Raw genomic sequence first — 12,694 nt, 5'->3', positions numbered from 1 at the left:
GCTCACAAACATTTTCTTCTGACCAGCAGCTAGTTTTGTCTGATTGCTTAAGAAAACAAGCTTCACATGATTGTACTGTCTGCTTGTCTTCCTCCTCCTCCCTCCCTTTATTCCCCCTTGTAGGAATGGCCATGGGCTAACTCTATAGGGAAACCAAGGGCAATACAACAGGGGAGGGAGGTCCTAAGGACCACCCAAACTCTGGGATTATCATAGTGAAGATATGTGGAATACGTACAATATGGTCACGATGGTTGTTGCTGTTATGGGTTATTCCGTTATGGCCCAAGGGACAATGTAAGAAGAAAACAAAAGGGCATTTAATGGTTTTTAGGACTAGCACTTAATCTACCAGCCATGGTTTCACGAATCCAGCTGAAAAACTGGTGATAAGCTTTGTGCATCATCCTTACCTCTAGTGTTCAGCATCAGCCACAAGTGGATCATCAATAAGGACAAATCTGGTACAGGCTAAAATGATACAAAGCCAGGCACTGAAGGTATATAGATGTTACTTGCTGGGGAATGATGATTTTAAAAATGCAATATTTGGTACACCTTCTATTTAACCTGCTAAGTGTGGGTTTTACATACAGACTGGGGCAGGGAGAGATGCTGCACCTACCACGCTGAGTGCGTATTTTCAGTACTACAAACACACATGCTGGAAATAGTGAGAGAGAGATACATAATTAGCACTTCATTTTAGGTGCCAGAGCTGAATTATTTCCATGTGGAAAAAATCAGACAGACATTTTGGTTTGTAAAAGAAACCTGCAGCAATTATTCTTAGAGTCATGTATTTTTATTTCTTTCCCATTATCCACTTTCTTTCAGGAAACCAGGATTGTTATGGTATCCAGTAAAGATGTTAATAATCTGGAATGTGTAACCTGCTCATCCTCCTTTCCACCAGAAATCGATTCCTTTTTCTGTAGACCCACTTTCCCACCTTCTTATTTTATTGCCTCTCCACCACTTTCAAACTTTTCCTGTCTGGAAAACTGAACTTCACAGCTGTAACTTCACAAGTATTTAGGTACAAAATCTCTTAAAAGGAAATCTCTTAAACATGTGCTTAAATTCTTGCTGTACAGTGATGGTAGGACATTGACACTGGGATTTTACATACATCCTTTCCAGCCCGCGTGTGGATGACCATCCTATTCCCTTGCTCACAACCATAGAGCTCCTTGCGCAGCCATACCTGCTTCAGCAAGGTACCTGCTACTCTGCTCTCCATCAGCTCTTGAACATTAACTTTAGATATAATTTAAATCAGTTTTGAGCAACAGGAAGAAAAAAAAAATGCAATAAAAAGACCCTCTCATCCTACCCACCCTCATGTGCCAGCCATCCCTCTAACCTGCAGGGTGAAAGACAGCTCCTCTGCCTTTACTCTGGACCATCTTTAAATCAGGGATGGTCTGCTTCACTCATCTGCAGCAAATACACTGAAGTATTTTCCTCAAAAGAACCTTTAAGCAATTTATAATTCACAGACAGTAAAAGGTGGAGAAAATCTTGGAGATGTGACTGTTACATCGCTTAATAAACACTCAACTCAAAAAACTTTCTTTCTGCATGCTGGACTGCCACAAAACGATTTCGCAACCTTTAATGGCATGCCAAACATTTCAAGCATGAAGAAAATGTCACACTGCAGAATAAAAAGCAGGCAAAACCTTTTTGTGCTTGAGTGGATTATGAGAAAACTGCGAATGGGGTGTTTACTACCGAGAGGAAAAAGGAGAGAACTGAAAAGTGGGACAGGCAGGTGGAGAACTTGGCTTTCTGTTTGCAGAGCACAGCAGAACTTGCTGACCAGCTTTTTCCTTTTGTGGTTTTTTAAGCAATGTATTATTACCATCAAAAGAACAGATTTGCCACAGGGACACAGGCATAGCAGGCATTGACAACCTTTCCTCACTGCAGTGGAAGATGGAAGGGACAAGACCCATCAGCTCACTGCATCATCCAAATCAAAGGCATCTCCCTGCATCACCCTCTTGGCCATCACCTCCCTCCTTTCCTACCACCCAGATGCTGTGTTTAAAAATAAACCTATTCCAGAGCCACCACATGGCCACAACCTTTAGAGGCTGGCATCACCCACCATGGACATGGGCATTCTTGGTGTAGGTTGGTGAACACCCCTGCACCAAGCAAAGAAAGGCTGTTCCTGACGATCTAATTTCCATGTCCATCAGGCCCAGTGTGGCCCAAGTTGCCATGAAACCCTCAGCCCTGTAAGCCACATAGCTACAAAATACCAATAACAGCAAACGATAAAGGGCTTTACACTGGTGGAGAGGAAGGCATGGCAACACTCGAGATCTTACACCACTCAGCCTCATGCAATAAAAGAAGAAATCCACTTACCACAAATGCTATCACGCTCTTTACTGTGGACTCCCAGAGAAAGCAGCTCCAAAGGAATTGTATTGTATTCCATATTGCCATGGTGATTTTTTTCACGCGATCAACATTTCTTGATAAGATCTGATAAATATTGAGTGGGAGTAGGGGAGGAGGAGAAGAGTTTAATCAAACACTCTAATATCCTACTATTGCTTCAGAAACAGGGATAATTTAAGCTACAAATGCATGCCAGAGCGCATATTACAAATAAAGCCTCTATTTCAGAGACACACTCCAGCTCCTGTCTGCTTTTTGATTACACCCGAACCTTCCAGGTTTTCCTCATCCCTTAGGAAAAAAAAAAGAGAAAGAGAAAAAGCACATCTTCATGCCAAAACTAAATAAAACACTAACACAAACCTACCTTCCTTCCCCTTCCATTCTCAAAATACAGCAATGGCTCAGGAAAAGGGCCTGAGAGCATGTAATCAAAACACCAGACCTCTTCTCTCCATGTTTTGGATTAGTCCGTAGAAAAAACAGGGAATTCTAGCCTGTTCATAAGGCACCTTTATTTAACAAAAGGATAATGGCTATTGTTCTATAATCATATGGACTTTTAAAATAACTAATTTAAACCTGGTTTCTTCCTTTCCAAAGGAGGGAATAAGGCTCTCATTGAACTTTAGGTGCTGCAAACTGTGCAACATCCACATCTATCATTTTCCCCACTCTGAAGCACCAGGCAGAACGACTGATGCAAACTAGATCAGAAAGCAATTTCGTGTTAACACAAACCAACCTTTTAATACAGACAGAAATACACAGAATTTACACGTGTTTGGCATTTTATGCATAAATAGGTTTTGTTCTTTCAACCTTGCTACAGCAATTCAAACGTTTCCAAAACCGATGTAAGAGCTTAGCCCAGACACAATTGTCACCTTTTTAGAGAATTTGCGGTTCTCCTCAGTAAAGCGCTTTTCTCGGGGCTTGAATGTTCTAATACTTGCTTTTATCTAAAAAATAAATGATGAAAATAATAATTACTATTAAAAAATATATTTCATGTCATTTTAAGTGCATTATTTCAGCTTTGTATCACCTGTGTCGGCTTAGGAATTTCAGAATCTTTCACTCTTTTCAGCCTCCATGCAACTTCGGAGGAGCTGCTAGGAAAAATATGGATGAGTTAAATTGGGCAAAGCTGGAGTCACTTCAGCATGAGCAGAGCTGTGGTGCAGCCCACGACAGCCTTAATAAATAGGATTTAACTCAGTAAAAGGCTGTAGGGCATAAACAATTGAGAGCGACTCAGCCACCTAAAAACTAAGCACAACGTGTCCATGCCTCATTAATTTTCCTGTCAACACCCTGGGAAGAGAGCATCATGGGTCAACTTTTTTGGGGAGGAAGTAGGTGTTAAAAGTAATGTGTAATGTGCTAAAGATTAAGACCTTTTTCGGTTGTTGCAAATGAAGCTGTGGTGTATGGTAATCAGCGCCTCCTTCCTAAGGCGCTCGTGATCACTTCTCAGTCCAAAAGTACCCCTTGATGTCCCATCGACCTGGAGGAGCCATCCCAGAGCTCTGATGTCCCTATAGTTCTTCACCCACAACCTGAAACATCCCTCCCCACCACCAGATACAACCAGCTCATGACTTTCCCTGCTTGGCTCCCAGTGCTTAAAGCATTATCCCCCCACCCTCATCCTTGCTGATTGACACGTTTCTTACGCCAGCCATAAGCAAAGGGAAAATATTTCAACTTACAGGATTAAATAGGACATCCAGCTCCAAGTAAATTACTCCTTTTGAAGCACGTTCCAAGTCTTTATTCTTCAGCGTGTAACAACTTTGTTTACCATTTCTAATCTATAGTTGGGGAAAGGGGAGTGGGTAGTGGAGAAAAAGTATCAATATTTTCCCAGCTGTAATTCACAATATAATTTAAAGACACTACAAGCAAATAAATAAATAAACTCCCAAGTACACCAAAAAAACTGTCCCCAAACCCTGATAATATACTCGGAGCCTGAAATACAAAACAACCGTTGGATTAGAGACCTATAAAATTGCAGATTAAATCTCTTATGGTCCAACTTTAATTTACAGACCTTGTACTTTATAGTAGAGCAGTGCATGCAATAACCAGTCGGAAAATTCTGCCCTGGAAGCCAGTGAGTTGATGGGAAGTAATCAGCCTCCGTTATTACAGGTTTAAAATGGGATTTTTTCCTTCTCAAGTTCAGGAAAAGAGCCACAAACAACAACTTACCTGCCTATTGCACACTCCAGTACACGAGCACTCCTCTTAATGCTTAGTTTATTGCAAGGTTGTCAAATTAATACCCAGGAAACAAACGCAATCCAAAGAAATTAATCAGCTTAAGTGGAGCGAATGCTAATTAACAAATGCTCAAAATTAACTAATTTGTGCAGACGACTTCTCTCCCACCCCACCCCTGAATTTCAATACTATTTCTATGCTCTAATCCATCTCACTATACATCTTTTTTAAAAAAATAAATAACCAACAAAAAAAAACCTCCCTCACCATTTTGTAAACTATTTGGCTCAAATGAAAAGCATTCTCTCTTCAAAAAGTGATGGCAGAAATGTATTTATTATACACAGTAGGATATGTATTGATTAAACATTTGGTTTTTTAGGAAGCAGACCAGTTAATTCCAAACAGCAGTAACATAAAAACTGCAGCTTACCAAAAAGCTACATTCAGGGACTATAATGATCAAAGATTAAAGATAACGGAGGAAATTTGGGGGCATGAAATTGCAACCATATTTAAAACGGCTATTGCTGCTCTGGCATTTAGAAGAGGCACTCGTATAAACCATGGTAGAAATGAGTAGGGGAAAAAAACAGCATAATGGGAACCAAGTGATTTCATGAGACAAGGGAAAGGTCACTTTCCTTCCCAATGATGCTCCACCCTTTCTGTACCAAATAGCTCAAAGGGTAGATGGGTTTTCTGGCTAATAATTGGAAGAGGGATCTTGTAAGGACCAACTTCACACCCTCAGTGGCATCCAACAAGGAATTCCATCTTTTAACTATGTTCTTATCCAAACTTGTACTTACCAGGATGCTGGCACTTATGCAGGCATATATGGAATTTATTTAATAACAATAAGTAACAACAATAATAGGCACTGCACTAAACTGATCACAAAAAACCTCTGCTTTTTCTGCAAGAGAGTACACACAGGGTTGGAGCTGGCAGCAAAGGATGCTGCAGGCCCCACGAAAGGGGCAGGCAAAAAACTATTATGCAGACCAGCAGGCTCAGATAACCTGCAGTCCCAAGCCAGAAGAGCTGCTGAAGTGATCCCTCTTCTAAGGCCAAACAACCCAACATCAGAAGGTCCTCAGGACAACTGCCATATACATTATTGTCAGCCCACTATGAAGAATCCTGCTATTTCACCAGCTTCTTTTCCCCCTTAAGCAATGGTAAAAATACTTGTAAAAGCTACTGAATGAAAACAAAACAAATCTTATTTGGAAATTAAAGATCTTCAATTTCCCAAATTAACTGAACAATGGATTTAGTGATGGCAGAGATACAGGGCCTGAAGGACTTGGTTTGGGATTGTTACCTCTTGGTTCAAGGGGATGCCATCAGTAGCAGTTTTAGACTGAGCTTTCATTCATGAACTCTCCCACAAGAGGATAGAACATACATTGTTCCCAGTATGTCTGCAGAGATCTAGATGTCTGATATATATCACAATATCACAACTCTGGATTCTCCACAACTGTTAATTTTGGGACTGAATTTCCATGTATTTGTTACACATATTTCTCATAACATTTCATGCTATTAACCTAGGAGCAACAACTAGTGGGAAATTCTCTTTATACTCCTTGGTATGGAATATGCTGCTTTTTTACACCTTCCAAGGGCATAACCAACAAGGAAAAAAAATGTCATATTCTGCTAAATTGGTAGAAAAAGGAAAATAACTGCTGTCACTAACTGAGAACTGCTGTCACTAACTGAGAACATCCTGGTCTGATATCGTGGCATTCCGAACTCAAAACATGCTTCTGACTTTGGGGAAAAGTCTTCTTTTTAAGAGCTGGAGCTGAATCAAACATTTTGGGTGTGTTTGCAGGTGTGATCACACGCAGTTTCACATCAGCAACAAATAACTGCCATCTCTCTCTGGATTTGGAAATAGGGGTTGTTTGTTGCTTCGGAAACTCTTTTAAATGGTGTTGTTATTGTTGTTGCTGCTATTCTAAAACTGAACAGGGCAGAAAGTAATGTAGTGCAAATACAGTTTTACAGTCAGCTTCATTTGGCTTCTTTAATTCCATGTGTTTGACTTGACTGGTAAAAGATGTGCAATTATAACTTGGTGTAAGACTAAACATTCATACAGATATCCTAGCTTTTGACCTTCTTCAGAGGGAAAAAAACAGAAGAGAGAACAACGGGCTATGAAATGGAATGTCTCCAGTGCATTTTCATTTGGATAAAAAAACAACTGAAAAAAATGTCAAACAAAAGTCTCTCTTACAGTTTTGGCAACGTGCTAGGCCAGTGCGGTTCAACAAAAGGTATAGGGTAATTCTAACACCCGTGACTGCATGGAGATTAGACTGGTGGCATGTCTCAACTGTGCCCAGAAGAAAACACGCAAAAGAGCTTTTAATACTCTGTGTTTTCACTGCGTGCTGTTCTTGGGCCAGAGTTCAGATTCTGTTCAACATCTCCCTCAATCTTGAGAGACAGCCAGTCATATTAATTTCATTTTGGATCTAATTCTTTCTCCTCTCTGGGTACTTTTCCCTAGTCTCTGTTGTTTGCAAAGAGTGCTTAAATGCCCTCTCTGGCTGTGGAAAAGCTGAGCAGCCAGGGCTGGGGTCCTAGGATGAACCTCCATGTCAGATAGATCAGATTTCTTCTGTACCTGATGAACTCACATGAATTTTGCTCAACAAATATTCCTGAGAATTGTGCCCAAAACAGGCTATCTATCTTTCTTATGATCATTTACTTCTACTTAGGGGGAAAAGGGAAGGAAAGGAATATCCAAATTAAATGAGAAAATATCTGCAGGTAAGGTCCTTAAAGAGACAATCAATATTATTCCTTTATTGATGAAGTTTTATAGCCTCACTGAATACTAATGCCTGCACTCTCTGAAAGCTTCTTAATAGCACAGAACATAGCGAGGCTCAATCACCAACCCAGACTGCTCATAAGCATGTGATTAACATGAAGACAGTAGTGACTACCCCACTGACGTGCTTCATTTTACAAGGTCACCATCAGAAAAAAGGTTAGGATTTTCATCCCATGGGAATTTCTGACATCTGGGGCATTTCCCTGTTGTGAATCAACCCAGAAAGACAAAATATCAGTATCGGTATTTTCACAGAACAAATTGTATAGTCTATATCACAGTCCCTTCTCCATACAGGACCACACAAAGGAAATTATCAGTTAGAATAAGTGCTAAAATTCTTTGTGGATTAAGTATTTAAGTCTACAGAGGCACTTCAGAAAAAAGCACTTCCAGAAGTTGCCTCTAACTGAAGGAAATGTTCAGGTACCACGAGGCCACCGTACAGTCAAGGCCCAAAGTGCACTGGGTTCCCTTCAAATAAATGAATATATTTGCTAAACTCTTCCCACCGATGTCCCCAGTAAAACAAATGTGACTAAACACAGTATTGATGTAGCCAGCCAATGCTAAATCTATTAAGCAACAACCTTCTGACCGTTTGGGAATTTTAATGAAATAACAAAAGCAGAGATTGATATGACACAAAACACGGAGAAGACAGGACCCTTACGCAGCAAAGCGTGTTTTTTCATTGCTCTTGTCTCAAAGAAATATGGTTTAGTGGCTTTTTTTTTACATTGATTTTAAGAAAACTTCACTCTCTATCCAGCTTTGATGCAGATTCAATGTCATATATTAATGACCTGACAGAAGAACATGGGGTTCAACCTCTGTACATCAACACCCATGACGTGTGGAAAGGGTAATGGCTACTCTCCAAGGGTAATTCATCTGAAGCATTTGAGACCTCTGATATTGCTGCCTGAGCTCATTGCTGATGCACAATGTCATACCATTTGCCCTGAACAACATAAAGCTGTCTTGCAATAGAAACACACCTACCCTTATCAAAGGACGTACTTCCCCAGGAAAAGAGGAAAGCCAGCCACATATTTGATCCACCTGGACACGAATAAAGAGGGTTTTGTTTCTCCCTAGTCTCACAATACACACTGATTCTGTTTTGTACAAAATGCCAGTTCATTCATCCCAAAACTATTGTCCCAAACATTTTTACTTTTAACAGTCTTCTGTGGGATCCAAATTAGAATTTGGAGATTGAGGCTCTTGGTAGTGGATTGATATCCAAAGAGCAAATAGAAACGGAGCTGTTGGACTAAAAGAAAGCAGGGCAGCCACAGGGGTGCTTTCAGGCAGTCTAAGGAGGAGCTGAAAACCTTGGGAGTACAAGGGTCCTAGAAGGGTACTCAAGAAAAACATTCTTTTTGACACTATTTTGGTGAGTAGTGTATGGTTGGGAGAGAATTTAACTTCAGAAACAAAGTGCCATTTTTTTCTGGAAGAGATGGGGGGGAGGAGGTCCCCCATTCCAAAATTTTTGCTTCATAGTAGGGATGAAAGTCAGAACAAACTATACACTTAATAGCTGCCCCTATCACATAAAAACAACATTTTCAGTTTTCCCAAACTCTAAAGCTTTTTCCCGGAAAAGGCTGTGCACTTGTGGTCAAGTGCTAAGTAACTGCAATTGTCAGGTGTCTGCTGTCTGAATCCAGGCCATGTTTTAGATAATTAGGCTTGCGAAAGGCGTACTACTAGTTTTCAGTGGATTGTTGTCTACCAACCTTGCTTGGCACTTGGAAATATTTCATAGACCTGTTCCTGTTTGCTGAAAAAAAGGGTGCAGCTGAAGACTACTCTGAGCTGATAATCCAGCAGACAAAAAACATTCCATTCTGCGATATAACTCTTCACTCAAAGGTCTTTCTCTATGATGATATTTGATATACTCTACTTTCAAATTCATTGAAGCAAACTATATGCTCCCATGTCTCTAATAACTTGCAGCTTTCTAGGTGATAAGAGTCTCTTGAAGCAAAACAAAAAAGACAGACCCTCACAAAGAGAAAACACAGTTGCTCTGTGCTCTAGGACACAGAGATAGAAAGGACTTCTTTGATTATTAGTTCAAGTCCCTCCAAACCTACAAAACTTTTGTCAAACTTCTTTCTTGGAGCAAAGAAGTCATTGTCCTACTTCTCCTTTCCCCAGGATCTTCAGCTTCTAGCACAAAAGCCTACTCTGTCCAGTGGTGGAAATGGTCTTCTTTTTCATCGCCCAGGCTCTCCTTCTCAGCTCAAAGGTTAGGCAAGCCAGACTCTATAGGTCACCTCTGGCAAGAGAGGGATCCATTTCGCTGAATATCCTGGTAGCATTAATCTGTGTCTTTTCCAGTTTAAATTCTGCTTCTGTGAATGTGGCTGACCAGAGCTGTATTTGAGCTGAGTTCTCTTATATATGCTTTAGAGAAGGACAGTACTTCAACAAAAGAAAAAAAGCCAGGAGGAGACAGAAGTACAATAGCCTGGTTACCATGGAAAAGCTAAAGGTAAAATGCAAGCAAGTAACTTCTCTCCCTCTGTCCCCCAAATTCGGTGTACTGGTACCAAAATCAATCTCTCTACAGTGTATTATTAATAAAGTGGTATGAGAAACAAAGCAAAATGTGTCTTCATCCAATATTGCTTCATCATGTCTATCAGAAGAACATGAAGTTTGCGGCTTTATTCGTCCTTTGACACCTTAGAAGTTTCCTTAATGCTGCCCAATTGTTTATGTTTCTTATTTGGTGCCTGCAATAAGCCTAGTTCACAGTCAAGGATGAATGGAAAGCATAAGTAATTTCACTAACTCTGAATTTTTGTGCAGTAAGGTTATTTGTGTGTTAATGTCAACGCAATGAAGGTGTACACATGTTTACAAAATGTCAGTGTAAGACTCCTGAACACATTTAAACCAAGTTTGTTGTCAAATTAATTAAACATTTCAAATCCTTCCAACATACACTTTATTCAAGGCAATTTTTCATTAAGAAAAGAATCTAGTCATCCATGAACAATTCCAAGTAAACTTACTTCATGTGCTGACAGCTCACAAGTCAAACTTGTGCATTTTTAACATGGGGGAAAAGAATGGCAAATGCACTTCTATTTTCAAAAGAGAATTTAATGTGAGGCAAATATCAGGCCTGATTACTTAGAGAAATTAAACCTATATGATTTGTGAGGCTTTCTCGAATCTTTAACTATTGTTCTCTTCCAGTCTATTTATCTAAATGGTTCAAAGGATACATTCAAATTTATAGTCAAATTGACAACATGCACCAAAATTCCCATTTCAAGAAAAAGAGCATAGAAAATTGCAGTTCTCTGAGCAGACTAAGCTAATAGGTGCAAAATGGTATTTAATCAGAAGCAGAGATGAGTATATTTACACTAGATTTGACTGAAATAGGAGGCAGAGAAGTTTGGGCAGGAAGGAAGAAGATCAATTGGCAAGGGAAAGCATAAACAATTTCTATTTTATTTTTTTGTCTCCAACCTTGGACAAAAATCCTACCCTGAATAGTTTGGACATTACCACACACATGCACTCCCCTCCTCTGCCTTGTTACATGCTTCCTAAGGGATACTTGACAAATGCCTATAAAATCAACAGAAAATCCAAATCTAACATCATCTCACTGTGAGCCCACACAGCCTGCTGCCGATCATGCAGACCATTTGGCAAGCGCCGGATCTGCGGGAGAGCAGCTGCTCCAGCCACTCTCTTCCAGTAACATCAGAGATATGAGGACTTGGGGAAAAATTAACCAAGTGATCAAAAAATGGAATAAAAGATGTTAAGAGGTTTTTTCCTCCCTGTAAACATCGAATCATCCTCCATGCCCAACTGACTCTAATATTGCTCTAAAACTGGAGATATTGACAACTCAAGCTACTAATATAGACAAAGAATCTAAAATAACCCCAGCCTCAACAAGAACTTGCGGTCTGAGCCACAGATAGAACAGGATTGCAAAGCACACAACAGTGTGTAGGCACCAAGAGCTCAGTATTTACTCCTCAGCCTCTATAAGCTTAGGCTCTTTATACCCTCAAATTGCAGGGGTTCCCCTGTTCTGGACTCCATATAACTTGGAAAGAATACATGGTGAATGAAAACAAACACTTTTGTGAAAGAGATTGAGAAGCTGCATTGCTTTTAATTCGCATACACAAGAAATGTATTTATTTAGATAAAATAATAACAAAACAATAACAAAACTGGAGCACATTGGCCTATTTCTTTACCACTATAAAGCATTCCTTAGGTTGGAATCATACCTTCAAGTTCAAGAATTTTCCTGGGCAGTTCATTATTTATCTGGACACATCCAATATTTGCAGTTCCCCTCTCTGATCTTGGCTGATCCCTTAACTAAATTATGGTGACTCTGTGGGGCTTATATGGCCTGCTTTGATCAGATGCGAGCTCTGCTTTCCCTCTAGAAGCATCCTGTTTCTCCCATCTCTGTTAGGATACAGCCCCACTAACCCAGTATTGCAACACTGCCTTTCCTGGAGCAGCCCACCTCTACAACTCAAACTCCTGCCTTAACCACGAAAGATGTATGCCAGCCTTTCTGCAGAGGTGAATGTGCTTTCACAGGGATGTTTCAAAACAATACTGCAATTTTGTACTCTATAATTTCAATCAGGATTCACCGTCTGCCTACTCGAGAGTGCTATTACCCAGAGCATCACACTGTGCATTACTGAAAGCATCTCACTACTGCTTGTATCACTTGAATCATATTATATATTGCAAGCATGAATGTTTGTACAGGGCTCAAGGCAGTACTCACTGCATAAATACCTGTCACACCCTCTCCTCTGCATACGGAACCTACTGCAAAACCTACTGCATCAGTGCCTCAAAACTCAAGGAAACCGCCACGCTCACAGTTAAACGTGTTTACACAGCTTGACTGATATGAGCACAGGAGTCCCATGATGTTTCAAGCTTCATCTACTAACTGATTTAATAAAAGTCTCAGCCTAGAAAGTTCCTCCCAAACACTACTGGAAAAGTTACAAGGATCTTCTGTGGTTCTGCACATACACATGGAGTTGTTCACCTCCTTGTGATCTGGTTTACTCACTCTGTTACTAACATCCTTATTCCAAAATTAAATCAGTCTTACTAAACATAAAGCTGGTTTTCCGCCATTTC

At 40.1% G+C, this 12,694-nt stretch overlaps 1 protein-coding gene across 1 annotated transcript in view; it reads right to left on the bottom strand.

Moving 5' to 3' along the window:
* The window catches only part of MCTP2 (multiple C2 domains, transmembrane 2), a gene marked incomplete at its 5' end in the record, with an annotated part of 96,613 nt that overhangs the window by 41,968 nt on the left and 41,951 nt on the right, over positions 1–12,694 (bottom strand). The window contains 3 exons of the mRNA XM_010021800.1: positions 2,383–2,502; positions 3,306–3,380; positions 4,134–4,235. Coding sequence (XP_010020102.1) covers positions 2,383–2,502; positions 3,306–3,380; positions 4,134–4,235 — 297 coding nt within the window. The remainder of the gene's footprint in view (positions 1–2,382; positions 2,503–3,305; positions 3,381–4,133; positions 4,236–12,694) is intronic.

The sequence above is a fragment of the Nestor notabilis genome, unplaced genomic scaffold, assembly GCF_000696875.1.
Source record: "Nestor notabilis isolate BGI_N333 unplaced genomic scaffold, ASM69687v1 scaffold6739, whole genome shotgun sequence".
Classification (NCBI taxonomy): domain Eukaryota; kingdom Metazoa; phylum Chordata; class Aves; order Psittaciformes; family Psittacidae; genus Nestor; species Nestor notabilis.
Note: the sequence above shows the minus strand (reverse complement) of the source record. Positions and strands in the feature narration are given on the sequence as shown.